Source organism: Fonsecaea erecta, assembly GCF_001651985.1.
Source record: "Fonsecaea erecta strain CBS 125763 chromosome Unknown Scaff2, whole genome shotgun sequence".
Classification (NCBI taxonomy): Eukaryota; Fungi; Ascomycota; class Eurotiomycetes; order Chaetothyriales; family Herpotrichiellaceae; genus Fonsecaea; species Fonsecaea erecta.
The window spans coordinates 4079564-4103386 of record NW_017387245.1 but is presented as its reverse complement, the minus strand read 5'-3'; the positions used below and the strand labels follow the sequence as shown (position 1 = coordinate 4103386).

At 54.9% G+C, this 23823-nt stretch overlaps 9 protein-coding genes across 9 annotated transcripts; 4 read left to right on the top strand and 5 right to left on the bottom strand.

Annotated features, from left to right (window-relative positions):
* Positions 1 to 337: 337 nt before the first annotated feature.
* On the top strand, positions 338 to 4361 carry AYL99_03226 (hypothetical protein; the record flags this gene model as incomplete). Its single annotated transcript, XM_018834742.1, has 2 exons — positions 338 to 3350; positions 3406 to 4361. The coding sequence occupies 2 exons, from the start codon at positions 338 to 340 to the stop codon at positions 4359 to 4361; spliced, it is 3969 nt and encodes a 1322-aa protein (XP_018697366.1).
* A 1962-nt stretch (positions 4362 to 6323) lies between these two features.
* AYL99_03225 (hypothetical protein) lies at positions 6324 to 7686 on the bottom strand (the record flags this gene model as incomplete). Its single annotated transcript, XM_018834741.1, has 2 exons — positions 6324 to 7424; positions 7552 to 7686. 2 exons carry the CDS (start codon positions 7684 to 7686, stop codon positions 6324 to 6326), a joined length of 1236 nt encoding a protein of 411 aa, XP_018697365.1.
* A 346-nt stretch (positions 7687 to 8032) lies between these two features.
* AYL99_03224 (hypothetical protein) lies at positions 8033 to 9156 on the top strand (the record flags this gene model as incomplete). The annotated part of the gene is made up of 2 exons (XM_018834740.1): positions 8033 to 8069; positions 8174 to 9156. 2 exons carry the CDS (start codon positions 8033 to 8035, stop codon positions 9154 to 9156), a joined length of 1020 nt encoding a protein of 339 aa, XP_018697364.1.
* Positions 9157 to 9603: 447 nt separating this feature from the next.
* AYL99_03223 (hypothetical protein) lies at positions 9604 to 10146 on the bottom strand (the record flags this gene model as incomplete). Its single annotated transcript, XM_018834739.1, has 3 exons — positions 9604 to 9714; positions 9802 to 9888; positions 9982 to 10146. The coding sequence occupies 3 exons, from the start codon at positions 10144 to 10146 to the stop codon at positions 9604 to 9606; spliced, it is 363 nt and encodes a 120-aa protein (XP_018697363.1).
* An 816-nt stretch (positions 10147 to 10962) lies between these two features.
* Positions 10963 to 11889, top strand: AYL99_03222 (hypothetical protein; the record flags this gene model as incomplete). The annotated part of the gene is made up of 1 exon (XM_018834738.1): positions 10963 to 11889. One exon carries the CDS (start codon positions 10963 to 10965, stop codon positions 11887 to 11889), a length of 927 nt encoding a protein of 308 aa, XP_018697362.1.
* Positions 11890 to 11975: 86 nt separating this feature from the next.
* Positions 11976 to 12845, bottom strand: AYL99_03221 (hypothetical protein; the record flags this gene model as incomplete). The annotated part of the gene is made up of 1 exon (XM_018834737.1): positions 11976 to 12845. The coding sequence occupies one exon, from the start codon at positions 12843 to 12845 to the stop codon at positions 11976 to 11978; it is 870 nt and encodes a 289-aa protein (XP_018697361.1).
* Positions 12846 to 14296: 1451 nt separating this feature from the next.
* AYL99_03220 (hypothetical protein) lies at positions 14297 to 15884 on the top strand (the record flags this gene model as incomplete). The annotated part of the gene is made up of 3 exons (XM_018834736.1): positions 14297 to 14737; positions 14792 to 15059; positions 15112 to 15884. 3 exons carry the CDS (start codon positions 14297 to 14299, stop codon positions 15882 to 15884), a joined length of 1482 nt encoding a protein of 493 aa, XP_018697360.1.
* A 1227-nt stretch (positions 15885 to 17111) lies between these two features.
* Positions 17112 to 20236, bottom strand: AYL99_03219 (hypothetical protein; the record flags this gene model as incomplete). The annotated part of the gene is made up of 2 exons (XM_018834735.1): positions 17112 to 17852; positions 17900 to 20236. 2 exons carry the CDS (start codon positions 20234 to 20236, stop codon positions 17112 to 17114), a joined length of 3078 nt encoding a protein of 1025 aa, XP_018697359.1.
* Positions 20237 to 22337: 2101 nt separating this feature from the next.
* AYL99_03218 (orotidine 5'-phosphate decarboxylase) lies at positions 22338 to 23272 on the bottom strand (the record flags this gene model as incomplete). The annotated part of the gene is made up of 2 exons (XM_018834734.1): positions 22338 to 22990; positions 23116 to 23272. The coding sequence occupies 2 exons, from the start codon at positions 23270 to 23272 to the stop codon at positions 22338 to 22340; spliced, it is 810 nt and encodes a 269-aa protein (XP_018697358.1).
* Between the last annotated feature and the right edge of the window lie 551 nt (positions 23273 to 23823).

Sequence of the window (23823 nt, the reverse complement as noted above, 5' to 3'; positions counted from 1 at the left end):
TCTGTCAATCCTATCGCAGGCGTTCATTGCTTTGACCGCGCTTGCATGAGCCTTGCTGTTGTTCTGTCTGTCTCGTCAATCTTGCATGACCCTTCTTTGTTCGAGAACCCTCCCGAGTCCGCTGTGCGAATTCACGACGCCCTGTTGGTTCTAACCGTTGCTGCGTTCGATTTGTATCTTTCCTCCCGTCATGTGTTTCAGGGTTCGCTGAGTAGTGATTCATGTCACTATTCGTTGCAGAGAAGAACCCGTTCAATCAGCCCCAGAGTTATGTGTATGCCCTGAGCGGGCTGCATTGAAATCTGGGCCTCAAGAGCACCGCGACTGTCGACGAATAATGGACCCCGAGGTCAGCTACTCGCTACCTTCGCCGACAGATACTCCATATCGAACACCGTCCAGTTCTCAATCCCTCCGTTCCCGCCGGTACGAAGACATGTCGCCCTCATCTACGCCTCCCCCCATGCCCGAGGATCGAGCCAGCAAGAGACGAAGCAATGATTCCATTCACTCCAACCCTGCCCTGGATGAGAACATTTCTCCTCTCGACCCTCGACGATTTACGCCCACGCTGCATGCCTCGTTGGTCTCGGAAATCCTGTCGTTACGGCGAGACCTGGAGAGTCGCACTAATGACATTGAAAAGTTGGAAATCAGCCTCCATGCCGCGCAGACACAGAACGAGGCCCTCAATAACAACCTCTTGCAGGCCAACAAGGAGACGAGATCAGTCAAGCGGCAGATGCAAATGCTCGAAGGGGGCACTCTGTCAGCCCTCAACGACCTCGCCAAAGAACGAGATGATGCCTTGAGCGACGTCACCGATTTGCGAAAGCGTCTCGAACAAACCCAGAAGAAAGCCAAAAGCCAGGAGGAAACCGCGGACAAGACCCAGGCCTTGTGGGAGAAGGACAAGGAGGCGTGGCTCACTGAAAAGCGTGGCCTCGAAACCAAGGTCCACATTGCTGAAGGCCGCCTGAAAGTCGTGCTGAGTGAACTCGCCAATGCTCAGCAGCATCCGGTGCCTGCTTCACCCACCGAACGCGCACACAGCCGCAACAGTATCATGGACTCTCCAAGTAAAGGCTCCATCATTGCTCGGAGAGGGCGGAGGCACAGTGCGACGTCGGTTAACAGTGACACTCACGGGGGTCGAGTGTCAGTGTTGAGTTTCCACAATGGCATTTCGATCAACTTGGCAGACGAATTGGCCTTTGATGAAATGGAAGAAGACATGCTGAATGCACTAGACAACGACGATGGGAGGGTCTCGCCCGACGCACTCCCCGAGGAACACGTTCGACCCGCCTCCAGCTTGTCTATCAAAGCGAGGAGGGTCTTGGGTCTACCTGTCGACTTCGAGGACATGGAACGTAATGACAGTGTCGAGCATGACCGTTCGGGAGCCATGTCGGCCGATGGGAACCGTCGTCGACCAAGCGTCAAATATGTAGACACTGCCATTCAGTTCTCCCCACCGCCGTCTCCGTGGCCGATGACAGATCCACGACCCAAGGCCAATGGCCACCGACCCTTGGAAATTTCGATCGCAAATGCCAGACAAATTAATGTTACTCCAAGCCCCGTCAGTCCGCAAGACAGCATTGATATCGCTTGGGAAAAACAACGACCGGTCATGGTATCTTCGGGTTGTCAGACCGTCGAGGCTCTCCCGAGTCCCCCCCTTACACCTGACAAGCGCGACACAGGGCTGGCTACCATTCCCGAAAGTGCTTTGGAAAGAGTCGAAACCGCCACCATTGGAACCCAGACCGAACCGACACAACCGATCTTCGACCAATACAGCCACAAGCATACAGGAAGTGATGAGACTTTAGATCTGAAGGTTCCCCTGATTGCCATCATCCCTCCCGCGTCAAGGCCTGCCACACCTGAAACTAATGTTGTGCTACCACCCCGAACCAAGAACGCAGGTACCCAGGTCGCTACTCACTTACTGGGAGGATACAAGTCGTCTTCTATGCAGACGGAAGAAATTCGAGTCGACATAAGAGCCATCGTCCCACCCTCCGAAATGCCACCCGTTCCATTGTCAAGCCATTACAGGCCACCAATTTCTTCCAGGGCCATACCTCCTCCAATCCCTCGAAGCAGAGTATCTCCCGGTACCTCCATGTTTGCGTCGAGGCGGTCGGCGATGGCTGGACCGTCCAAGATACCTCCTGTGAACGACAATGGACCCCTCACGAGAGATTTTGCTTCAAATATGCCCCGACCTGTCCGGTCAAGTAGTCTCTTCGCCGGGTTTGAGGACGATGCCGACAACCGTGATGACTATATCGAAGAAGACACCTTTGCGGAAGACGATATCTTTAGCCGCCCCACTGCCAAATTTGTTCTCAAATCTGGAAAAATGGTCTCCCAGGACCTTCGCCTGGAAGATGTCAACGAGAGCGCGGCTATATCTGCAGGCGAAGCCGCTGCTCTGGAGAATCTCCGGCTGTCTGAAGACAGCTTACCGCCGGAAATGAAGGCCATCCTCTTCCAAACTCGGACGAGCCCGCGCAGAGGTTCTCAACGGCAGAATATGGGACTCAAATTGAAGAGAGTCCCGTCTGCCAGATCCAACAACATGAGGAGAGCGGCCTTGATATCGAGCGGGGCCGCCGCCCACCAGTCTTCACACTCGCAATCCACCACCGGATCTCTGGAAAGCAACAACCCGCCGCCCTTCCCCGTTCCCTTACGGTATAGCTCGGCCAAGGTCGGCAAGTCTATCAGTGAAGGCGGAAGAAGTTCACCCGGCAGCAGCAACGCATCGCCCACCAAGAGACCGAGGAACAGCAAGTATGCGAAACCTATGTTGCGAAAGGCGAGGTCAGGACCTGCGATTTCACCTCACTCGCAAGCCCGAAAATCACGCAGCCGATCACCACCCCTAGAACCAAGGGTATCCATTGTGCCAGAGATGCCCAGTTTCCAGATGCCTACGACGACCCCGGCGCCCGTTGCTGAGCGGTACGGCAATCCACGGGAAGCGAGTGCGCCGCGACCGTCCATCGCGACCGGACCTAGTCGACAACGCAGCCACACGAAACAGAATTCCGACGTCTTGTCGATGCAGCAGACGTCGGTGGTGGACTCTATCGCACAGACCATGGTCGGGGAATGGATGTACAAATATGTCAGGAGACGGAAGTCTTTTGGAGTGACCGAGAAGGCGGATTGGGATGCCAATAAGAGCGTTGAGGAGATTTCTCAGAGTGTGACCAACAACGGTGTCCGTCACAAACGATGGGTCTGGCTTGCGCCGTATGAACGTGCCGTCATGTGGAGCAGTAAGCAGCCGACATCTGGGACAGCCTTGATGGGCAAGAGTGGTCGAAAATGTAAGTTCGATACGAGCAATTGGGGCGTATGTGGAAGCTAACTGTCGTCAACCAGTGATGATCAAGTCCGTGCTCGACGTCAAAGACGACAACCCCATGCCCAAGGGGGCAGTAACTGGACCGAACTTCAACAGATCCATTCTCATCCTGACTCCTCAGCGTGCGTTGAAGTTCACAGCAACATCTCAAGAGCGACATTATATATGGTTGACTGCGTTGTCATTCTTGTCACACTCTCCTCTCAGTGTCAACGACCTTACTGCTATCCCTCCTCCGCCGCCCCTTCCCGAACACGAAGCATCGTCTGCGCCAGCACCATCACTTGCGGGGTCGCTTCGCCGACGACCAATTCGGGACTCGATCAGATTGACGAAGGGGCTTGCGAAGTCAACACCAGGAACGAGATCTTTCACGACCGATGGTTCGTTGCCAGTACAAGACTCGCGGCCCCCCACACGCGACTACTATGATCCGTTGACGGACCCTGCTCTACCACCCACCATCCCCCGCCATTCTCGAAAGCGAAGCAACACGGCACCGCGGGCGCCGCCCAGCTCTTTCAGGAGCTTCTCCACCAACGGTGTGACCCCGAGTCTACCCGGACCGGGGTCAAATTATTCGCAAAGCGTGCACTCCACCGCAGTGTATTCCTCCGACCGCGGCTTATATACGCCCAGCCTGGGAATGCAAAGCGTGATCAGCAGTCGGAGAGGCAGTGAAGCAAGTGCTTCGGGAAGGCCTCCCCTTCCGACCTTTATGGATAACAACCATACGACGACCATGAGGATGGACGCCTTCATCGAACATGAGCAAGGCACATCCTCCGGCCGGCCTTCTTTTAATTTCTTCCGATCAGGGCCGGTCAAAAGAAAAGACATGGGCTACTGGGGCGCCGAACAGGGAAGAGAGAGCATCAGCCCCGTGGACTCGTTGCTCCACAGCGAGATGATGGCAGCAAGCTCCTCCACGCGGGGAAGCTACGAGTCGAGAGATCCATGGCGCGGGTTCTGAATGCTCCCGCCTGACCTGCTCCCTCCTGACATTGACCCCCACCCATTGAAAGAGGATTTTTTAGTCATAATGTGTACAAGTGACAATGATGGAAAAAGAATCAGATTTCTGCGCAAGCAGTGGATGACAGGACGAAATCCAGCGACCCAGCTTGGAATATCGTATTTTGGCTGCTCTGAATCAATCTCACCCTCCCTTTTCCGGCAAACGGGAGATGGCGTTTTTCTTTGACTGGACCTGTGGGATTGGGTATGGGCCAAAAGGGAATTTGGTGGCATAAGAATGGGTAGGACGAATAGGCCCACGCCTGGGTATGGGAGGAAGCTTTTGCTGCATCTGTACCTATATCTTTCTCTCTCTCTCTCTCTCTCTCTCTCACACATACACCCCGTGTTTTGTGCGTGTAGGCTATTGTGCTCTCTGGCGTTCAAGCGAGTTATCTTGTTGAATCGAGCTGTTTGGGTGCTCGGCGACGTTACAATGCAACTTTGAAGCGATTGCTACTTTCATGTGGCACCATCTTTGTCAGTTGAACAAGTCAATACCTTTCCTATACAAGACTGATGTGTATAGATGGATCACGTGACATATTTGATGGATGGGTTGATTATGTAAACAACAAGCCCCGCGAATTCACCCGTCGTCGTCAGGCTGCGGCCTCAAGTCACCAATTCACTCATTTATCCACCCCTCCATTGGTTTAATGTGGCGTTGACAAACGACAATCACCATTCTTTCTATCGTCTAAATAATACCCGTTGCGGTCCTTGCTCTTCTTCACCGATCCCTTTCTCTGCCAGTGTTTCTGACGTTCTCTTCTCCCAAAGTTAGAAGCATCTCGCCTCCTCTCCGATCACGGCCTGCTCTCCCCTTCCGACATCCATCTGTCGCCTGCCTTGAATTTCTCCCTCCGGCTCGAGCACGACGCCAACATGCTGATCAAGTAATCCATCCTCCTCACACTTATACACGCACACACTCCTCCTCCTTTACCCCCATCCTTTTCTGGGCTTGCTGGGAACAGCGCATGCCGCAGTAAATGAATCCGGAGGGCTGACGCGGGCATGTTTTGTCAAACAGAGTGCGGACGTTGACGGGCAAGGAGATCGAGTTGGACATTGAGCCAGACTACAAGGTAGGTGTGCTTTGGCCCATATCACGCTACAACGATCGTTTCCTACCTTCCTTTCCACCACCGACCCACGCTTTGGGAGACAGGCGGTCGCGATGATGAATGAAAGAGTGAATGGGTTCTGACAAGACGCCGTGCGGCGGCACACGGTTAAACAGGTGTACCGGATCAAAGAGCGCGTTGAAGAGAAAGAAGGCATCCCGCCCGTCCAGCAGCGGTTGATCTACGGTGGAAAACAGATGTACGTTGTTGGGTCCCCCCTTCCCCCCGCTTTCCATCCTCCTCCGCACGGATACACAAAACATCTGGGCTGGACCGGGCTCTGGGGATGGTGGCGGTAGTTTGCGAAGTAAGCTAATGTTGGGCGTGTGTGGGGTTGGAAAACAGGGCCGATGAGAAAACCGCCGAGGATTACGGACTCGAAGGTGGCAATACGTTACACTTGGTGCTGGCACTGAGAGGAGGAAGGTGACCGGACTCAGGCTGTGCGAGGCGGAAACGGGGCAGCGAGGGGGCATGAGGAGCTGATGTGTTATGTGCGGCTCGATGGAAGACGAGACGAGACGAGACGAGGCAGGATGCGACAACATCAGATGGCACATTTCGTGAGGTGGCACGAACCATGACAAGGCCCTCCTGCTTTGATTCATCACCACATTGATTGATAGCCGGAGGAAATTAAGCGACAACCACCGCGAAGGCCATTTGGCAAGAGCCAAAGGCAGAACCAGATCAGACGATACAACCACAACCAGAATATCATTTCGCATCAGTGTCTTGAGCTCACGACAGGCGCGAGACACGCTACAGGGACATTCCATCAATATATTTCATGCTTTCCCCTTGAACGATTGCAACCCCTGTGTTCGGGGTCTCGGCAACGGGGAGAGCCTCAGGGGAGTCCTCGCTCGAGGCATGAGTTCGTCGAGTCGAGCGTTGTTGGGTTTCAGCCTCTTTTGCGGCGTTTCTGTATCGTCTCCCTGGTCCCGTGTTCGCTTTGGCGGGTGGTCCCGATTATAGTCATCATCATCATCATCATCATCACCACCGTCGTCATTGTCGTCTGAATCTTCGAGGAAATCGAGGGTCAAGCTGTCTCCCCCAACTTGAGACCTCCGCCGGGCACCATTGGGAGAAGATGGCATGCCTCTCGTCGAGTTCGAGGTCGGAGAAGCGACTTTGCTGACCGACCCTCCCGACTTCAAGGCCCGTAACCTTGACTCCCGGTCGCTCATTAGATCGTAAGGCTTCCCACCATTTGCGACGGCAGGCTGAGGCTGAGGCTTCGGTTTCGGTGTCTGCGTAGAGGGTGCAAACATCGGTGGCCTCGATGTCCCCGCAGTCCCGGTTGTTCCCATCCCCGACGCTGGTCTCTTGGGCGGCGGACTCAGAGCTGTCTTTGCCTCTGTCGCCTGCAGGACCTTCATCTTCTTCACCTCCTCGACGAACTGCGTCGGCGCCTTGACCACTCCCGTCTGCCTCTTCTGTAGCTCGTGCATGGGCCGATTCATCTTGCTCGATTTTGCGTCTTTTGCCTCTTTGCGGATCTTCTGCATCAGGGTCATTTTATGGGCGCCCTTCGCCCCGGTCTTGCCAGAGATATAGTTCCACCCGACTCTGGCCCGTCGCGACGGCCCGGGGGCGTTGCTGCTCGAATACAAGCCCGCACTGCGTGACGTGCTCGCGATCTCGGCGGTGTTCTGCTCCTTTCCCTTCTGGATGTCCGCCAGCGCGGCTTTCAGCATAGCCTCGTCGTTCGAGGAGTCCTTGGTCGCCTCCGCCTTCAACTTTCGGTACACCTTGTACCAGTTCTTCGGGTTGGACGGCTCGTGGCGCTTCCGATCCCAGTCGGGGATGTCGCGCTTGATGAAGTTGAGCCAGATTTCGGCGTCGTGGCCGATGATTTGCGGCGACGAGAGTTCGAGTTGGTGCTAGCAAGCCGCAGACGATCAGCATTAGTATCGGGAATCACATATTTACGCTGACCCCAAGCTGCAGACAGGACGTGCGGAGGTTGGTTGGGTGAGGATGGAGTGTTGCAAGACTGGCAGGACTTACGAGTTTCTCGGGGCTCTCGATCTTCAGCAGGATGGGTCGGATCAGTTCATAGTCGAGATCCCCAATGTCGGTGATCCGGTGGACGTTGCGGGCGCAGGCTCTCCGGGCCATGTCGAGGAGGCTGTCGGCAGGCATGGTGGGAAGAGGGGGAGGATTCTTGACGACGTTGAAGACCAAAAAGAGGAAGAAGCAGAAGAAGCAGAAGAGGTCCTTGTGGTATATGCAGATAAAGATCACGACGAAAGGATGTCACTGTTGGTTATCTTTGTGTGCATGTTGGTCACCCTTAGTCCCGTAACAATGGAAAGAGGTGAATCGTGTGAAGCCTGGATCGTGACAGACGACGAACCTGCGGCCTCCCGATTCCGCTTCCGGACACAGTTTAGTTCCGCCTCACGATCATCTTGATTCTCCCTTGACAGCGCAGCAATACAGCAAACACAACTCTGCTCCTTCCAAGTGACCCAAGAATCAAGACAAGATGGCGACATTCACGGTATTAGATCAAGCTGAAGAAGGTAAGAAAGAATTGTTGTTGTTGTTGTCGTTGTCGTTGTCGCCGTCGTCGCCCGATTGAGACTTTTAAAACCACCCCAACGGCCCTGACTTTTTCTTCTTGCAGACAAACTCCACGCGACCCGGCTGTTAGGTATCGAAGAACGGCCCTTCAAACGAGTCTCCAAACGCCTTCTTGCGCCCACCACTCCCATCAACGCGTTCCTGGCCCGACCGAGCCCGTCAGCCGACGACGACAACGACAACGACAACGACGACCCCCCCGCGCCAGAGTCGTCGTCTGCCGAGCAACACGAGCAATTCCTCCAATCCCTGACCCGCTTCCGCGAGGACATCATTCTCGACTTCGCGGCCTTCGAGTCCTCGATCGCGCGCACCGCCTTCCTCCGCGCCGCCAACACCCGGGAACGCGAGCGCTACGCCACGGAAAAGCTCAAGATCGAACAGACCGCCAACGACGTGCGGGCGAACCTGTCGCATCTGCGGGTGCAGCTGGACGCGGCACAGAAGACGCTCGCGGTCCGGAAAACCTACGACGTGCTGGCGGAGAAGATCACGCGCGACGAGAAGTTGAGGGTCACGCGGGCCGAGCAGCATGTCAACCTGGAGAAACTCAAGGCGGAAATCGAGGAGCTGGAACGGGAGAGTGCCGAGTTGAAGGTCGCGTGGGGTGAGAGGCGGGAACAGTTCGACCGGGTCATGCAGGAGGGCACGAGGTTGAGGAGGGTCATGAGAGACGAGAAGGAGCCAGACCCAGAGGGCGAGAAGGATGACGCTGACCATGAGAGGGAACGAGATGGCGATGACGGGGAGAGGGAAAGAGACGGCCTGTCGACGGCCGGCACACCCCGACCTGGAGACGATGCGCCGACCCCCTTCCCCGCCGGGCTCAGAGGCAGCGGCGCGCTGACACCTCGGTCACATATGCAGGAAGGACCTGCTAGTACTGGAGGGGCTACACCGCGGCGGACAGACGAAGACGTTGATATGCACGGCAACACTGGAGTATCTTCTGCGGGAGAAGACGGGATCAAGGAGGCCGCGGCGGCTGCCCTTGAGAACGCTGCAGACGACATGGACACAACATAGCCACGTGGCACGCCCCTTTTCGTTCGACGACGATGGCTCGTACATGACAGCATTCAACGATATCGGTTTTATGGGCGAGGACGAGATGAGAACTCGAACACGTCCCAGAACGACTTATTTCTCGGTTGGTTGGCACCGACCTCGAGGATCCTCGTGCCTGTATGAGACAGGGCACTCTGTTACAAAGAGCTTGTCGATATGTGGATGCTGATCTCCCTCTCGTACGTCAACGTCAACGTCAACGTCAACGGCGACGAGAGGGGGATGAGAGCAAAGAAGTAGGCATCGGTGACCAAGGAGCGGAGAATGTCATGCCTCCAATGCTCATTTCAGTCGTTCCATAATTGAAGCCAGCTAGCTGTAACTCAATGCAGCTTTCACATCCCATCTCCCATCTCCACAGCCCGTCTTCAAGACAGTGAATGCCGAAGTAAGGCTAGCGAGCGATCACGACATGGTTCTCGGTTCTCCCGCGATGGGATCGTCTTTCTGTGCTTCCTTCGCCGCCTTGAGCACTTCCACTGCTGCATTCCGTTCGTCTTCGTTGGTAGCTGTATCCTATATCCCCCACAAACGGGTTACCAACCACTGTTAGCGACTCAGCCTGGCTGGCATGTCAGCGCCGACAAAGTCCTGAAAACTCACCAGGAGGTTCTCCAGCTTCTCTCTCGCGTTTGTGATGCGATCACGCAGCGTCGGGATGACTACCTTGGTTTCCTCGAGGGCTTTGCGCTGTCGAAGCCCATGGGCAGGGGATGTTAGCCTCCACTCCCAACAGTTGCGCCAAAAAGGGGCAGGGCCATCATGGTGGAATTATGGACTCACCTCTTGTCTCAAGGTATAGTCATGATTCTCGTCACTGCCGTTAGCCTCGTTCTCCAACTTGTAGATACGAGCCTCCTGCTGCTCCTGTTCCTTGTAGTAGGAGGCTTCTTCCTTCAGCAGCCGCTGGAGCGAGGACGTGGCGATCTGGATCTGGGAGGGCGGCATCTTTTCCGTTCTGGCTTTTTTTTTTCTCTGTGAGTTTGAGGATTGGTCTGTACAGAGGAACTGGTATGGCGGTATGGCAGTATGGCAGGATGTACATCCGGTACAGACATAGGCTGCGGGACGCGAGATCATGTGGGGAAAAGAAACACGGCCGAGAAAGATCAGAGGCACGCGGAAGAAAATGAAATGACGTCACCCGGCTCAGCCGCCTCGGTGGCTCCTTCGCACAGTCTTGGCAGCGACTAGGCAATATTCGGCTCTACTGTAATCCTCCTTTATGTCTTTTACGAGGTCCAGACGACACTGCAGCTGTCCCCCCTGGCTATCACGAATCTCCGTGTCTCCTTGCGGCCTTATCCTCGCTCCTGAAAAGGCCCTGTCCGCCCATCAACACACCATCCCGCCCCATACGGAGCGGGGGCCGGCCCTGGTCACCCACTGGTGACCCTGCCACGTTGATGACAAAGTTCAAGGCGGAATATTCAGCAGCCCGCCAGTCTGCACGTGAAAGCAGACTTCCGTTTCCAGCGGCGAGCAGCGAGCCTGGCCTATCATTACTCTACGCTTGATAAGACTCGTGGGAGGTTTACCTAAGGAGCTCCTTCATGCTCTCGTCGCCAGAACTAGGAATACTTTCGCCATATTATACCTAGTACGAACGAGAAAAAAAAGTCAACGGGTATAAGTATCAATATCTCCCGTCTCGTTGGTTTCCTTTCTTCTCTTCCCCTCCACTTAGCCCTCATCTCTATCTGTCCTCATCCAGCCCGGAGCTACGAACTCACGCCACCAGCACCACCCCCACCGAGTAAGAATATGCGTGCTATCGCCGTTGATTCCTGGGGCACTGCTCCTCACTTCACCTCGTCCCACCCCGATCCGGCACCTGCATCTGCCGACACGGTCACTCTTAAAGTTCTCGCGAGCGGCCTACATCAGCTCGTCCGCTCTCAAGCCGAGGGTGGTCACTACAGCACCAAAAATGCACCCATCCCCTATGTCCCCGGTGCTGACGGCGTCGGTGAAACCCCTGATGGTCAACGCGTGTATTTCACCAGTATCGCCGTGGGCGGCGGGTTTGCCGAATACATCACGGTGCCGAAAGCCACGATTTCGCCGCTTCCTGAAGGTGCAGACCCCGTTGCGATTGCGGGACTGATGAACCCGGGCATGTCGAGCTGGATGGCGCTTGCGGCTCGCGTCGACCCCCCGCTACCGAAGGACTTTACCGTCGTGATCACGGGGGTGACCGCGATCAGTGCCAAAGTGGCCGTACATTTTGCGCGGGTGAAGGGTGCTGCGAAGATCATTGGTGTGGCACGGAATGCAAAGGAGTTGGCGTCGATTCCCGGCCTGGACGAACGCATCGTGCTGGCCAACGACCCCGGTCAGACGGATTTCTCATCCTTGACGGACGTCGACTTGATCCTTGACTATCTCTACGGTCCCGCCGTCGCCGCCCTTTTCGCCCAACTCAAATCTACCGTCCCTACACAGTTTGTACAGATCGGTACGGTGGGCGGGAATGACATCGCATTGCCCGGCGCCATCTTGCGGAGTAAGAACATCACACTCCGCGGCGCGGGGCCCGGCTCGTGGACTATGCCTCAGTATGCGAAGGAGGTGCCGTATTTGCTTGCCGCCGTGGCCGACTTGCCTGACATGGACCTGAAGGTGAGGAAATTGGAAGAGGCCGAGGCTGCGTGGGCGGCCAAGAAGGAGAGAACGGTGTTTGTGCCATGACTGGCCGACCCTCGGCCACAGGCTGTGAGGGCGAACCTTTAAACAACGATTCGATGTGTCTATTATGGTATTGCCATTTGACCATGCTATAAGCCAACCTCGATTTCTATCCATATGCACTTGATCGTGGTCGTCTCCCAAAGCCCCATCTCGTTCTCTGTCCGAAAACTCACACCATGTAATCGTGTTTGCACGGCCACCTCATCGGTCTGGAGGAGCCTCCTGCTCCCTTGACGTCGTCTCGACGGCATGGCATCAATACTGTCTCCGAAGCTCGATTCAGAGAATCCCGGGCTGCGCCATCCCAGATTCCATTTGCCCGTTTCACCGGTGGGATCGTGGTCAGGCCCGGGAAGAGCAAAGGCTCGTTTGAACCACGACGTCTTGGCGGGACGGGGTGGTAATGGAGCTCCTGGTGCCGATTGGACTTCGAACTGTGGCAGCAATTGTGACTGTGACCGTGATGGAGGTTGAGGTTGAGGTTGAGATTGAGATTTCTCATCCGCCGGCCTTGCAAACCCTGTCTCCTCGGGCGCGGACGGGTTGGCCAGCTCCCTCCGGAGCAAGAGATCCAGTTCTTCCACCACGGCTTGTTGCGTCCAGAAGGAGGAGTGGTTCTCCGGTCCGGGAAGCGTGATGACGACCCCCGTGGTCTGGTGGCTGGGTAGGGAGGGAGAGACCACGTTCTGGGCAGTCAGAGTTCTTGTTTCTCGCAGGACGTCGGCTGGGACGACAATGATGGTGAGATGGTTGCACAGGTTGGATACGTGAGTTGCGAAACAGGGGATGAGAGATTCGACGACCAGCTCGTAGATGCGTCGCGTACGCTGTTGACGGATCGACGAGGCACTACTCGACGCTGTTCTCTGTCTTGAGCCTTTGGGCGAGCCAGCGACCGCCTCTTCATACGTAGGGATGCGATCGTTGGCATCTATGTCGACGGGTGTTTTGGACATGGTCTGTCAATAGGAGACCGGTCTTGGGCAAGATTGAGGTCGGTCGGGTGGATATTGGTATGGGTTGTGCTCGGTCTGTCTGTGGCACGGCGGGTGGGTGGGTGTATGTGTGAGCAGCAAGTCGAGGACCGGGGGGGTGGAACTGAGTAAGTGGCATGAGGAACCTGCTGGATCAGCCTGACCATCACTGCCCGCCCGGGAGAGGCAATGGTTCGCTCAAGAAAGAAGTAGTAGGAGAAGAAGAAGTGTTAGTGCCGTGCTATCTGGAGAGGCCGAACCTGGCATTCTTGACCGGTCAGGGCTGATTCGCAAATAATATCACCATCGAACCGTCCAGAGACGATTTGCCCGACTTTAGTGGCAACAGTAAACGGATAGTCGGCTTCTAGAAGGTTGAGAAGAGAAGCGAACGAAGGACGTGGGGGACTGGAGACGGTGTGCTTTGGGGCCAGGCAGACACAGACCGAGAGACAGACAGACAGACAGATAGACGGGCAGCAGAAAAGCCTCACTCACTAATACTCTTGGAAAAAGCATGCCCCGTCCCCTGCCAGTTCCAGACGAGAGATGCAATAATTAATTGGTGAGTGAATATGCAGTACAACATAGCAGTAATAGCGAGTTGGTCGCGGGTGTTGTTGTGTTGTTTGGTGCATCTAACTAATATTATTATTATTATTATCTATCGACTGATGTCTGTCTGCGGTGCCCCGGTGCCTTGCCTGCGCCCTACCAACTTGTGACACCACATTGACCATCTCCATCACCACCACTACCATCACTGCCATCACCACCATCTCCTCCTCCTCCTCTTCCTTCTCCTCCTCAATCCATCATGCCATCTTCAAAATGCCAAATGCTAACCCCCCCCGTATCCCCCTCCCTGCCCCCTGTTCTGTCGTATTCGGTTGCAATGCAAAACCAAGAAACTTGTCCCAACGCCAATCCTGTCCTTGTGACCCTCTCTCTCCATCTATCTGCCTCGTGGCTCCACATACATTGAAACTCTCCACCGACCGTTTCGGGCGAAATCCAAGACAAGGGTCGTGGCAGTACATGGCAGACCGGTTGCCGTCAGGCAGTAAACGAGGTACCGACATCTCTCTCCCACGCCATGTACCTTTGAGTAACAGTGCATCACATTGGCAAACACCGCCCAGCATACGAGGCGGCAGACAGAGTCCTGGTATTTATTTATTCCACCTTCTCACCTTCCTTCAGTCTGTATCCGGTCACTCATTTCTCCTTACATCCCTGCCAAATAAAGCTCTTCCCGTGACAACGTTCTTGTATCACTTGGTTGCGTCTCTCTGTGACACCCTACTTCCTCTCTTTTCAACCACACCACCAACAACAACAGCAACAACATCGGCCTGGCAGCTTGATACCATCTTGTTAGTCCACATCATTTACTGATACGTTAGTTTAACCCAATTACCACTTCAACGTTCATGCCCGGCATGTGGTATCACATCTCCAATGCGAACGAGTACCTCGTCGTCACCGGCGCTGGCGTCGATGATGTCCGGATTGTCAAGAAAGCGCTCGTCTACCCGTGGCAGCGCGTCGCTCGCATCTCCGTCTCCCCCTTCGACTTCTCCCTCAACCTGCAGGCCATGACCATCGAGAAGTTGCAATTTGCCCTACCTGCCGTTTTCACCATTGGCCCGGACAACAAGCCTGAAGCCCTCAAGAAGTACGCCTTGCTCCTCAGCGGGAACCCAGATGGCACGCCTTCCGCAGGCAGGAAGCCGGGGATGGCCATTGTGCCGACCCAGAGAGGCCATGTGCAAGACATCGTGAAGGGCATCATTGAAGGTGAGACCCGTGTCATCGTCTCGAGCATGACCATGGAGGAAATTTTCAAGGAGCGACAGGTCTTCAAGCAGAAGGTATGCCTCCCATCGGATCTGATGCAAGACCACGGCCACTAACTGGAGTTCTAGGTTATTGAGAATGTCCAGAACGAATTGGACCAGTTTGGTCTCCGAATCTACAATGCCAACGTCAAGGAACTTCAAGACACACCAGGCTCCGAGTACTTTGCCTTTCTCTCCCGCAAAGCCCACGAAGGAGCATCCAATCAAGCCCGTATCGATGTGGCTGAAGCTCGCATGCGAGGTGAAATCGGCGAGGCGGGGAAGCGTGGTCATACGAAGCAGGAAATCTCCAAGATTGAGGCAGAGACTGCTGTTCTCGAGACCAAGAGGAGAGGTGAGACAACCGCGCCGTCCCAACGTATCAAATGCTGACACGACCACCACAGCCGACAAGGCACAAGCAGACGCCGAGCTCACGAATCGACAAACGGAACTGGACATGACCATCCAGATCAATCAAATCCAAGCTCGGAGAGCGGCCGAGGCCCGCGACGCTGAATTGCAGAAGGAGGTCGAGACGAAGAAGGCGGCGACGGAGCTGGAGCGTCTTCGGGCCAAAGACCTCGTCCGTGCCCAGATCTCAAAGGAAACCACCCAACAGGAGGCTGATGCCGACCTCTACCGTGCGTCCAAGCAAGCCGATGCCAAGGCCTACGCCGAAAAGCAGGATGCCGATGCTCAGCTGTTCAAGCAGCAGCGTCAAATCCAAGCCAGCGTGGAACGCCAAACGAAAGAAGCCGATGCAATGTACCACGCCAAGATGCGTGAGGCGGAAGCCACAAAGGCACAAGCAGAAGCGTACAGAGAGTTGGCCGACGCGTTCGGCGGACCACAGGGTCTGCTGCAATTCATGATGCTGAAGGAGAACGTCTACGAGAAGCTGGCCCTGGCCAACGCAAAAGCCATTCAAGGTCTTCAGCCCAAGATCACCGTGTGGAACACCGGCAGCGGAGACGCCAGTGGCGCCATGGGCGAAGGCATCGCGCCCATCAAGAATATCATGCAGTCACTGCCCCCTCTGCTCAGCACGATCCAGGAACAAACCGGCATGACTCCGCCAAGCTGGATGGTGCAAATGCCCAAGGACGTCAACGGACACCTGCAGCCCGAGGAGCGGAGAAAGGTCCTGCGTCAGAGCGCCGACGAGCAGAAGGCATGAGCAGCCCCGATGGTTACTTGATCTGAGCGGTGCCGCAAGGGATGAGAGATTCTCCCCACAACGTGCAGACAGCTTTCCTTTGTTTGTGTGACACACATGGCGCATTTGGGAGATCTGGGTTCCGCTGGGGGGCCGGGGGTCGCGGGAACGTATTACTTCTTCTACTACTCCAGTACTTACTGTAATGTACGCGGCGCTTAGACATCGTATTATCCCATAGGTTTGCTTTAGCTTACATAGCTCTTTGTTGTTCATAAACCCTCGTTGCATATCGAGAATGTATGTATGTCCTGTATATATGTCACATGTCATATTATTATGTACCAAGAAAACTCGAGCCGGCCCTCCTCTCTGTCGAGCTTGCTTCCTCGGGCCTCAATCAATCAAATACCCCCTCCCTCGCAAACTTTCACTTTCACTCACATGCATTGATATTATTACCCTGGACGGGAGCCTCCTACTATCCCGCTTCCGTTAAGCGACGATTACAGCCTTCTTCTACTCGAGAAAGCGTGACGGAGGGGACAGGGCACGTTCCTTTTTCCTTGAGGGTTCATGTCATCATTCATCTTTTCATTTCTGGAATGCTGGCAGTAGTATACTTGAGGACTGGCTGCAGCTCTGCTACCTATTTTCGCCTTTCATTTTCCCTTCCCCTTTCCCAATGAGTTCTCCTTCCAGGGGACATTGGCCAAGAGAGCACCATGCAGTCAGCTGTATTTCCGTCTGATGTCCTCGTCGACCTGCCACCTGTCTGTGTTTCGGCGATGATCGGGCCTCCTCCCGAGTTAGATATCATATCTTCCCAAACCAAAAAGTATTGGAAGAGGCCTTGTCCTCTCCCTGCCTTGCGCTGTGGCTAATCGTCTTTCACTGTCGAGTGATCGTGGTCCGACATGTATTCCATGTCAATGTCGATGTCGAAATCAAACCTGTGTCAGATGACCAAACAATCCATAGCTGACCGATACCAACAAAATCCTGCTTGCCCGCTCTGGTGTACAAAACGATTGAAAACTGGTCTCTAAACCATAACAACATGCTGTGGTACTTGCTGGGATGTCGTTTCGATCGTTGAAAATAAAAGGACGGAAATCCACCAGAATCAATGCTTCCTCTGCGTCAAATAGCCTCGCCCATTGGCCCCCCCCCCAACCCCCCGCTTGTCCAAAACGATTTGTGTTTGGGTATCCAGGGGTTTGAATCACCTGGCTGAATAGATGGCTTTTAGACATCGATCATTTCCGCATCTTCAGCAAGTACTTCGTCGGCAGGCCCCCAGTTGCCTTCAAAGACAGTCGCTCCTGCGCGCCGCCTCGTTTCTGCCCACCGAACACCTTCGGTGTTGAGCACCTCGCTGGCAAGAGGGCGGTCATTTGGATCTGGGGATATCATCCAGCGCACAACTCGGTCGAGAGCTTGTTCGTGAGCAGGATCCACCATAAACTGAGGCGGATCGACAAGCTCGCCGCTTCGTTCGAACCGTGGGGGTTTTTGGTAAGGCTCCGGCGTAGTCGACTCGAAATCGTCGCCGTCCATCACTTCCACGTCATGCTGGTCGTTGTCCAGCCGGAATTCAAAGGAATGTTCTCTGGACACAGGGTTACCGGACGAGTCCCTTAAAATCCCGCTGGTTCCAGAACTCCACGTCAAACTGGGGACGTCGCTCATATCCCCATTCCGCAGCTTCTGCCAGGATACACCATTGTCCGGTAGTTCAACATTTCCAGCCGTCTCCAACATGATCAGACCGAGTGCAAAGATATCGGCAGGTTTATCGTATCGACCCATCAGGATCTCGGGTCCGATATATTCGCGGTCCCCTTCGCCTTCTATACCCGCTTTTGCCGGCCATCGGGTTGCCATACCGAAGTCAGCAATCTTGAGGACGCCCTCAAATGTAATGAGGACGTTGGCCGGCTTGAGGTCGAGATGGATGAATCCTGAATCGTGGATGTGCTTCAAACCCTAGTGGCTGTCAGCTTGGACGAGAGCATGGAGGGGATTGGACCTACCATGGCAAGCTCAAGAAGGATCTTCCAGATGCGGAAATCGTCCAACCTCGCTTTCAGGCCGACTTGCGCAAGGAAGACGTCAAGTGTACCTTCTTCGCAGAACTCTGTTTGAATATAAAGATGACCGTTTTCCTCCCAGCTGTCGACAAAAGTCACAATGTGATCTGAATGACCCAGGGCTTTGAGCACGTCCACCTCGTGAATCTTCCTCTGACGGTCTCGGGTACCAGTGTAAGGATGCCGGGATCTCTTGACGGCCCAGATTCTTTCAGGAACAGAACTTCTTGAGGACGGGCGGCTGGTGGACACTGAATAGATCTTATGGAATGGAGATGCCTCTGGGGGCTGCGAAACCCGGTATACTTGCGAGAACTCTCCCGAGCCAATAAGGTCAACCTTGTCAAATCTTGATGTCAGGCTGCTATCAATATTTGCCGCGTCTAACGAGGCAAGGTTCAGACTTGGGCGGTTGGAGAAGTTCGTAAAGTACTCTCGCGGCCCAGTTGGTGTCGCTGGAATGATAGGTGCCATGTTACTCTGTCTCGTCGGCGGGCGTTCGGCGCGTCCCGATATGGTCAAGCCGCTCGGATCAGGAGGAAAGAAGCTGTCGAGAGGTGTGTGAGGAGATCCACGGTCCGTCCGTTCGACTCTTGGGCTTACTGGTGGCACAGAGATTCTTTTAGCACGTTCCAAAGCAGGGGGATACATGGCCAGGATCGAAAGTGCCCTCCTTGTCGAAAGAGGATCTCTGAGACCTTTCGAAGCTCGTCCTTGGGTAAAAGAGGGGCCCGGCAGGTTGACGACATTCAGCGCCGACTTTGGTCTCAGGTTGGCGGACGGAGAATCTTCCATCGCGCTGTCACTGTCCACATCGGTGCATCCTGACGATGCCACAATAGGAGATAACTTACTGCTTGCCAAACGAGTTACATGGGTCGGAGGAGCGACAGCTCGGTTGGTGGACAAGGCTGAGTGATGGGGTGATGGAGAAACTGAACTCCTATCATGAGGCTCTGTCAAGTGCTTGGTCGGTGTCGGGGGATAGTCAGAGTCTGTCGACTGACTATTCGCGCGACTTAATGGGGAACGACCGACCGCTTTGTCGTCGGGGTCGATGGATGCGAAACTTCCGTCCCGAAGCAAATTGTGTCGACTGGGGCGAGGTCCGAATATGCCAACGCTCTTGGAGAAGGGAAAGGCCGAGACCTTGGAAGCTCCGTGGCTCACCTCGAGTGGACTCGGGGGGACACCAAAAGATTGTCGAGAGATTCTGTTGACAGCACTCTTGGCGGGCGCAAACTTCTCCTCGGTTTGGAAAATGGCAGGTTGTTTCTTGCAGGGAGTATCTGGCATGTGGGCTTTTGGTAGGCCCGCGTTTGGATCGTCCACATTACGGTTCTTCTTCGAGATGAGCCCAGTCGACATGAAAGCCGCCGGCAAGGGTTTGGCAGCTTTGTAGTTGCCTGGCGTGGCGAAAGAAGCCTGGGAGGAGAATTCGTTGTCTCCAGGCGATGGAATTGGCCTTGACGAGCCGACTGGCAAGGATTTCGAAAAATCATGAGAACGAGGCCTGTTCGGGCGGTGCATCGGTTCATGAGTCGGCGAATCGTCTTGCTCGTCTTGCAGCGACGATGATTGGGTCATGGTTCGAGAAAGGGGATGTCGAGGCTGATAGGATGAGCCATTCTGGCTGGCATTCACCGGGTGGATAGACGCGCTCAAGAGATTCCCTTGGCTTGGAAAGGGACTATCGCGTGGGAACGGATTCATGTGGTTATCCAGCGATATTCGTATCTCCTTTTTGGGGTTTGCTGCTGGAGAAAAGTCCAACCAAGACTTGTCCGCCTCGTTGGCATGTTGTGTTTTGAAATTGCTTGACCGGTCGACCTGTCTTTGCTGAATGGTCGACTTCCTCAATGACGACGACCGCTTCGGAATTGTGGAAAATCGTGACGATGACAGTAAAGAGTTGCCCACACACCAATCGTTGTCATCCTGCGCTCGTCTGTCACCGAACATTCCGTTCTCCAGACCGTCGGACTCGAACACGCTGAAATCGAGGCCCGGTCCGTGAAGACTTCTTCTCTTGGCTGAAGGACTCTCACAACCTGGTGTTTCGTCGGCCCTCGAGCCATCCGATCTTTTCATAGGACTCAGAGGGGCAACCGCTGTAATCAACATACCACCACTTCGTCTTTTCTCTTGTCGAGAATGGACACTCTTCCAGCTCAGTGGTTCATTGGTTGACTTGTCGTTCTCCTTTTCCTCCCCTCCGATTAGGCTCTTTAATGCCAGTTCGCGCTCTGCCTCTGCCGAACTCCTCTTGCGAAGTGGCATGGGAGATGAATTCCCGCTGTCGCTCGAATCCGCCAGAACACGTTTTGTAGGACTCCTGGGTGACGTTCGGAGGCGAGATACCCCATGAGATTGGTTGGTACGACGAAGCGGAGGGCGTGAGAAGCGCGAAGCTGAGGTGCCTCGATTTGACTGGGAGGCCATGCTGTTCAGGTGCAGAAAGGTCTCAGCTGCCGGGTTTCTCGATGGTGACAGTGGAGAAGGTGAGAAAGGCAAACTGCCTGGTCCCGGGGATCGTAGTGACTGTTGGCGAAACTCCGAACTTTTGGAGGGTGAGCGAGACAGTGAACGGCGTATCTCGCGTATAGCCGAATGGGGGTCGAAGTGTGAGAAGGGACTCTTTGGTGAGTGCTCCTCACGATGAGGAGAGTATGTTGCCATCATGGCTGGCCCAACGTCACTCTGTTTCAACACAGCACACTAAACCGATTCTCTGCCAAACAGTCTGCCATGAACCTGAAGATTCAACGAGACGAGGCTCTTTTTGACTTGTGCACACTCTTGGGTGTAGGATAGTTGCTGCGGGGATCGTTGACAGAACGGATCTACCGGAGATCTCGCATTCTCATCGCGCGAGGAGTGGCATGAGTCTAGAGAAGGGGGTGCCGGGTGCCAGCGGAGGCCCAAGAAGACAGAGGTCCAGGCGCAGCCACGATAATATGGGGATAATGGTCCGTTTCGGAGAGTAATATTTCGTGGATAGTTGGTAAAGTGAGGGTGGTAGGACAGGATCGGAGGACTTGAGAGGTTGCAGCTGTCTGTCAACGCGATATGGACGGAAGACCAAGTGTCAGGAGGATGAGGTGGTGGAATGTAGTCGGGGACGAGAGGGAGCTAGCAACAGTTGAATGCTGGCTGTTGACTGTATGTATGTAGGTAGCAGAGAAGGATGCTCGCTGATCCCCTCTAGTCCTCTGGTCGCCGGGGAGGTCGGGTGGCAATCGGTGGTGAGTCTATCCTCTCAGGGTTCACGGTCTCGAAGCGATCGCGTGCGCTGCGCAATGGGAAGGAAGCAGGCGCGGATGACGAATATTGTTTGTGGCGAAGAGGACTGGGGGAAGGAGGTCGTGCCAATTGGAGGAGGAGGGGTTTGATAGGAGGCAAGCAAGAGAGTTGCAGCAAAAGGCGCTGGATGCGCGTTGTAAGTGGGCGAATCGCAAGATCTGTCGTGGTCGAGTTTCGGGTCATGTCGTCGGACAGAAGATTCAGAGGCCACGACACGCTTTTTTTTGGTGGGTGTCAGGCGCAGGACGCGTCCACGGTGCCAGGCGGTGGGTTGCAGGCGCCAAGGATAAACAAAGCCCAAAACAGACTAGGGGCGTGGCTCGGCTGGGCGCCACCGACGCCGCCATGGATCGTCATTTTTTCAGGGCGACAATCTGGGATCGAGGAGGAGACAAGGAGGATTCCTCCCACAGGCTCCCGAGCAGGGTACTCTGAACGGTGTACCTTGTGGGTGCCTTGTACTCAGTACTGTGTACCGAGTACTGAGCAAGTCGACCAGCTGACTTCACTCCGGCACCTCCACCCCCAGAGCAATTTGTCTCTGGCCTCTACGCGAAATCAGGTATTTTCCCTCCAGCTGTGCAATTTCTACCCTTGTGCAACGTCGGAGATCCTTACCTGGAATTGTCTGGTGTCCTACATAAGTCCAGCACGAATGCCACTCCTCTCCCACGAGCTTGATCTGCTCTCAAGCATCAGCCTGGCGGAGTCTAGCGGAAAGTATGTAAACAATGCCCCTAACTGGCGGTGCAGCGGGATCCGAGGGGTCTGTCAGCGGGTCATATATGCCTAAGGTACCGAGTACGCAGTAGAATCTATGAGGATGACCAGGTCACACTAATCACTCTGCTATTATTGTGTCGGTAGCCTTGCATCCATCCCGCTGCCACGTCCGAATCCCCAAAAGTGAGGCTCCCAGACCCTTGCAGGACCCTTACCGTTTTCAGCGCTAGATTTTGCTTCCCTGACAGGTGTCTGTCCACTTTGATCTAAGAGGCCCACGTTGCAACGGTCGAGTCGTCCATTGTCGCGATGGTGGCATCTTCATGCCCAACCTGCTGACTCGGTTCTCGTGTGCTTAGCCTACCCGACGCTCATATGCCTCCCAGCCCGCCTTTTGATACTCCTGCACTGCACTCACCGGATCAGTGGCAGCATATATCCCCCTTCCGGCAATAAGGAAGTCAGACCCGCCCTCCACGGCCGTTGTAGGCGTTTGGTATTGCTGACCCAGCGTGTCTCCTTTACTGGACATATTGACACCCGTGGTGAACACTACGAAATCCTCATCCCGCGTGGCGCCAGGAGAATGGCTGGACAACTCCCTCGTTGACACGAAGCCCAGGACACTTTGGGGGTACTTTCTTGCAATCTCGACCGATATTCGAGTGTAGTCTCCCACTGCCAGGGATCCCTTTGAGGTCATCTCGGCCAGAATCAGAATGCCTCGCTCAGGGATCCCACCATCACGGATGGACTGGTCCAGCGCCTGGATGATGCCTTCCCCGGGAAGAATCGTGGCATTGACGATATGAGCCCATTCGTGGATCCGGAGTGCTCCCCCCCGATATTGCTTCTGGACGGTGTTGCCAATGTCCACAAACTTCCTGTCCTCGAACAGAAGAAAGTCGTGGCGTTGGGCAATTTGGCTCAGTCCCTCCACGGTGGCAGGGCCGAAGTCTGAGACAATGTCGATGTGCGTCTTGAGGACAGCAATATGCGGACCCAAACCTACGAGACGAACCAGAAGTGTTAGATAGTGTTCGATCGGTGCCTTCCATGTTTTATATCTCCCAAAGTGCACAGTTGATATATGGGAGACAGAGCCTGGAATATCGCTCCCTCGATCCACTTACTGTCGGCAATGGCAAGAAGTTCTTTGGTCGTAGTCAGGTCTGCTGACAGCACCACATTGGTCTTTTTCCGCTCGGCTATTTCAAAGAGTCGCCTGACGAGAGGATGGGGGTGTTTCTGAGCACGCTGGCTGAAGGACAGCTGGCTCTGGGAAGCCATAGCCGCAGTTTCCGTTCACGGGATGTTGCCTCGTCGGAATTTTTTCTGTCAGCGAAACGTGTCCAAGACTCTAAGCGACCTAAGAATCCCCAGGTCAGGGACAACAGGTACCGGAGGCCAACTCCGTGGATGCGGTGGGTGCCAGCTGAGGATCGGACGATGTGGTTGGACCCAAATCCGAGGCTGATGGGGGACAACGGTGGCAGCAGGGATGATGGTGGTGGTGAGAACGGAGGAGCGAAAACACAAACCCAGCACTAGCCCTCGCTACGCCTAGAAGCTGCAGCCGGAGGCACGTGTTCAAGGGTGTGACTGCCACCGAGACTCGGACCCGGTGGGCTTACAACCATGCTAACCTGCGGCCCCAACAGACGAACACCTGTACTCCGGACTTGATAGTTGTTCTTGTTAATTATGGCAAATACTCAAGGATGCATCTGGCTGCAGCCTGACTTTTCACTCCTCAGTGACTCTCTTCATACTACTGCTCAAGAACTCGGTAAATTCAGGAATCCTCCTGCCATCGACTCTGGAGCCCGAATCATTCAAGC